The sequence below is a fragment of the Penaeus japonicus genome, unplaced genomic scaffold (genome assembly GCF_977035675.1).
Source record: "Penaeus japonicus unplaced genomic scaffold, GWHDUDI00000001_assembly GWHDUDI00000019, whole genome shotgun sequence".
NCBI classification, from domain to species: Eukaryota; Metazoa; Arthropoda; class Malacostraca; order Decapoda; family Penaeidae; genus Penaeus; species Penaeus japonicus.
Genome location: NW_028234421.1, coordinates 36,422,166 through 36,427,165, shown reverse-complemented (window position 1 = coordinate 36,427,165; position 5,000 = coordinate 36,422,166). Strand labels below are relative to the sequence as shown.

The window sequence follows — 5,000 nt, the reverse complement described above, 5'->3', positions numbered from 1 at the left end:
CCCACGATAGGGAATACCTCAGGGGAAGGGGTCTTGGGACCTTCCCACGATAGGGAATACCTCAGGGGAAGAGGGGGTCCAGGGGCTTGCCCTCGGTAGGTGGTTAGGAAGGAATGATTGGTTCATATGGTGTATTAGGGCGATTTTTTTTGCTGGAGTTAGGCAATGTTGTTATAAGTGGGAATTTTATTTCCCTCTATGTGCTCCTCTCAATTATTTTGATAGTTATAACCATATAATGATATTTAAAAAATATATATAAAGGATGTAGACTGTAGCTCATCACTGCCTGTTAAAAATTAGAAGGCTTTGAGCAAAGAACATTCTTTGCCTGGCTTTCCATGTTTCCCAGATAGCTTGCTTAGGCTTAGTCAACATCAATATCTGTCCGGAGTCAGATATGGCTAGTGAAAGTCCAAATATAACAGCATTTCTTACTATTAATATTCCCCCTTAACCCTCTCTGGACGGGTGGTACACTACAGTACCGCTCATTCAAGGGCCCGGTGGCCGGGTGGCACCATATGGTGCCAGTCATTTAATTGATTTAGGCCTAAGTGTTTGAATGCCCCGGCATTGTGACATGCAAGGCTGGAATGCCCCCGTCGTGAGTGGGTTAAGATTTCCCACACATCCCTCTTTATAGTTTGGTTACAGTTTTAGTTCTATCAGAAATGGTTAAATTCACTTGATATGCAAGAAGAACATAGAGAGATTGTAAATCAGCATGTATCACAGGAAGCAATTATAACTATTTTACCTACTTTTTCCCTTTTATTGTGTAATTTAAGCAGAGTAGAGTAGGTTGGATCATTCCAAATTTTAATACTTGTTAGTGTCTTTTGATGTAACTGGGATGATGAGTTAATGCGCTCAAGATTTTTTTTATGTCATCCAATCAAACCCTTATGATTTCAAGGGTTTTATTCTCTTATAACAAAGCCACTAACCCCAAACTCATCTGGCTTTGAAAAGAGCCTGATCCTTGCTGTCATGTTATAATAAATATCATTGTGTCCCTGTTGACTTTAGCAAGAAAGATTCACATGAAAGACTCCTAACGGCTCTATCAGGGTCCTCTTCACTTTGAGTATCAAGTGAATTACAGAAATAACAACTTAGTAAATTTCTAAATAATGGTGCCCTTGTGATTATTGAGACAGTGTAGTAGCACCTGAAAAATCCCAGGCTAGTATTGTTACTGTGAAATTGTTCAGTGCAGAAGTAGCTAATCAATATTACATTCATAGCCTGACTTTGTTGTTATGAAATTTATTCATAGTTAACCCACTTTCTCATATAGTATCACTAACCGCAACAAAGTATTTAACTAGAGAATAGGAATCTTTGTAGATTAAAGAACTTTATTATCCATTTCCAAGTGAAGCATTCAGTAGATTGATATTAGTTTTTTCGGATCAGAATCCTTAACAGCAACTCAACCCAAAATGAGATAAATGCTTCTAAGGTCAAAGTGTCTGGGCTGGGAGGTCATGCAGTGTGAAAGTAACCTGACCCCATGCAAAACACTATTACTGTCACCTTTATCCTCTCCTAAGATAGCTGAGAGTTAATCAGACATCTAAAGAAATACAGCAGTAGTTCCTTAAAAGTAAGGTTTAAGAATCGACAAGCAGTGTCAAATCTCATTTGCCTGATTTTATGGTTTCACTGTCAGTTTTGCTGAAAATCTCGTTCCCAGCATTTCATTCCATTTATGAACTGAACTGACTGTTGTTTCAGCAGAGTCAAAATTAGCCTGTTTTTTTCTTTAGTTAACTGTAAGAAGGCTGTGGACTATCCATGTTTTCAGAGATTTTGTGTGTGACTGTGTTAAAATATTATTGGGCAGTGATTAATGGACATATTTTGAGAATGCACTTCCCATTGGCTAGCTTTGTTAATGATGTTTCTTTTGAATCACAGTTTTAAATGATTTTAGAAGAAACTTTTTGAACCAGCATGCAGTGGGATGTGTCACAAATCGGTCCAACTTAGATTTGCAACCCATTTTCATTAACCCATTGCGGATGGGGGATAGATTCGCTTGCCCAGTCTCCAGGATAGGTTTTATTTCAGAGCAAAGCAGCTTGAAGCATCAAAATTTTAATCTTCTCACTCTTAGTCACTCATTGTAAAACTAGAGCCATATTTGTTTTATTTTTTGTGTTTTATTGTGTTTAGACAATATGACATATGACAGGCTCTATCAATGCTACAGTTGACTAAAATTGTAGTATAGGATCCATATCAGCTCATTATTTTCCTTATACTAAGTATGATAGAAGTATTGCTGTCTTATGGGAGGGCAAAAAGCAACTTTATTTTTTCATATTTTTATGCTGTCATGAATGAATGCGAAACATATAATCACCTACAATGAAGATAGCATGAAGAGGTAGGGAAGAGGAAGGAAACCTGTGCTTATGACTGTGAGTGCCACAGTAAAAGGCATCCCTATTGGCATAGGAGCACATTTTAGACACTGGGTATGGTTTGAGTCATCTTCCTTGTCTCGTTCTGCCTGCACATCCTTTATCTGGTACTTTAGTGTAAGAGGTCGTCAACTTGCTGTGTGCCATCGCTCTCCAAAGATTGTGCTTGCTAGAAACCGTAGATGGGTGCCATTCAAGGCTCTCTCTCTTACTAGTGCAAGAAGAAAGTGGTGCCATCTAGGTTGTGAAAGTTAGGTTTGCTCAGTATTACAGACATTATAGTAATTATGACAGCAATTGCCATCATTACTTACTCCTTACTCATAGCACAATAAAGTAACACAATGATCCAAAATTCCCAAACGTCATGTTCATCATGACACCTGTTGTCAGGCCAAAGCTCCTGTGTCATGTATATCATGACAGCCGTACACAATGGGTTGACTGGCTCCAAAACTGTTAAAGAAAGAATCAAACATTATTAATATACTACATTTCATCAGAAAATGGAGTGGGAAGTAGAAAAAAGAACTGCCATGCATTAATGCATTTAACCCACACAGGACGGGTGGTACAGCATGTGTACCGCGCATTCAAAAGCCCAGTTGCCGGGCGGCACAGTATTGTGCCAGCCATTCAATTGATTTAGGCCTAATAATTCGAACGCCCCGGCATTTGGACATTCAAGGCTAGAATTCCCCCCGTCGGGAATGGGTTAACATAAAGAATTCATGCAGTTAAGTCAGTCAACAGGAAGTATTTATGTAAACAAATAGATTTCATGACTGTATCAGTTTTATTAAAGGAATATTATAACACTGAGCAAGTTAGGCATAAAACAAAAAAATGCAAACATGCACACAAACATGTTCACACACACAAATGCAAACTTTTAATTATATCCTTGTATATGTTTATGGCTCACCTGGGAACCAACCTATGGCCCACAGGTTTAAGACAGTCAAAATAGGAAAAGATGTCAGAAAAAGGTAATGCAAACAAGCAGACATGAGATGAACAATCAGTGGAGGCACATGCTTTGAAATGAAGCTCACCTGGTCATGCCATTATTATTATTATTATTGTTATTGTTATTATTTAAAAAATTATTATCCACCTGTTTCCTGCAGAACATGCCCTTAGTATTCTGGTCTGCCACAATGTTTTTATAACATCCCATCTTATCTTTTCAGACACACTACCAGAATGGGGGTTCGTCAGAGGAAGAAGATGCGAACGCACTTCAATTATGAAACCAATCGTAAAAAGGACCTCAAGAGCAAGAAGAAGACGAAAATAAATGTGTGAGTTGCTCGTTGGTTTGTGTCTTCTTCATTATTTATGTGAAAATAATTTAAGGAAAGTAGACAGATCAGTATGTCAGTAATAGTACCCTACCTTTTCTTCCTACATTGTTTTCTAATGCACATTGTTTTGCTTTCAGTGAGGCAATTAAGAAGGTTTGGGACATATCAAAGTCGACGCACACGAACATGGCTCAAATTGGACTGGAATACAAACTCAACAAAATTATGCCTCCAAATGAAATGGTTTGTATACAGATTTTTATTTTAATGAATATAGTTTTTCCTTGGTCTGTAGTTGGAGTATTTAATGTAAAATAGACCACAAAAGTACATGGAAATATTCTGCTTTTATGTCATACATGTGTATGATATAAAGGAGGTGATATTCACAAACTGTGGTAGTTGATTTTAGATTGTTTTCTTCAATTGAAATTAAGATATCAATTATTATATGTCATCTTATTTCTGCTTTCTTTACAATTAGGAAACAGATGTGCAGAAGAAGGACCTTTTAAATGCAGATAAACAAGAAGTTGTGGTGAGTTTTTATGCTTTGTTAATTTTGAAAAAAAAAAAAAAAATGTGAAGACAGATACTATGTTTTTTCTCAGAATAACAAAATATTTTTGCTTCTCTAAACATTTGACCCTTATTTGTCTCAGGTGAAATCTCTGGAGAGCCAAGTACAGAATAGGGTAGCCAAGACTAAGATGCCTGCAAGACTTACAAATTCACAGCGCAACTACGTTAGATACATGATGCAAAGGCATGGAACCAACTACTACGTAAGTGTAAATGAGTTGAGCATTTGTTAGAAGTATGATTTTAAAATTTTATTTTTATGGATAAATTGTAAGTTGTGGAGGATAACATAATTGGTTAGTGAATAGATAATGCATTTTTGTTAAAGTAAGAAAGAAAAGATATTTAATGAAAGTTAAGATCAGTGTTTTCTAACTTTTAAGCTTAATAGTGGTGTAGTTATCACTCATGGGCAGAGGCAGAACACATTAAACAGACAGTGCATTAATTAATATGATAGATTAAAATCAAGTTGAAAATGCTTGGCACAAAGCAAATTGTAAAAATTCAGAAATATCTGCCCTTTATTTGTGTGTATGATTTATGTGGTATATGAGCAATATAGTGAGGATTATTTATATTATCATCTTGGAAGTGAGCATCAATATGCTGCCAACTTAGTGAGTAAGAAAGTGTAAAGAAAAAGTTTTATTTAATACCAAAATAGGCTATTTAA

The 5,000-nt window shown here is 36.3% G+C and overlaps 1 protein-coding gene across 1 annotated transcript in view; it reads left to right on the top strand.

Annotated features, from left to right (window-relative positions):
• LOC122264282 (nucleolar protein 16) overlaps window positions 1-5,000 on the top strand; it is a 6,329-nt gene that overhangs the window by 646 nt on the left and 683 nt on the right. Inside the window, exons 2-5 of the mRNA XM_043033101.2 lie at window positions 3,629-3,739; window positions 3,880-3,985; window positions 4,227-4,280; window positions 4,405-4,527. Of these exons, the coding sequence (XP_042889035.2) occupies window positions 3,642-3,739; window positions 3,880-3,985; window positions 4,227-4,280; window positions 4,405-4,527 (381 nt within the window). The 5' untranslated portion in view covers window positions 3,629-3,641. The remainder of the gene's footprint in view (window positions 1-3,628; window positions 3,740-3,879; window positions 3,986-4,226; window positions 4,281-4,404; window positions 4,528-5,000) is intronic.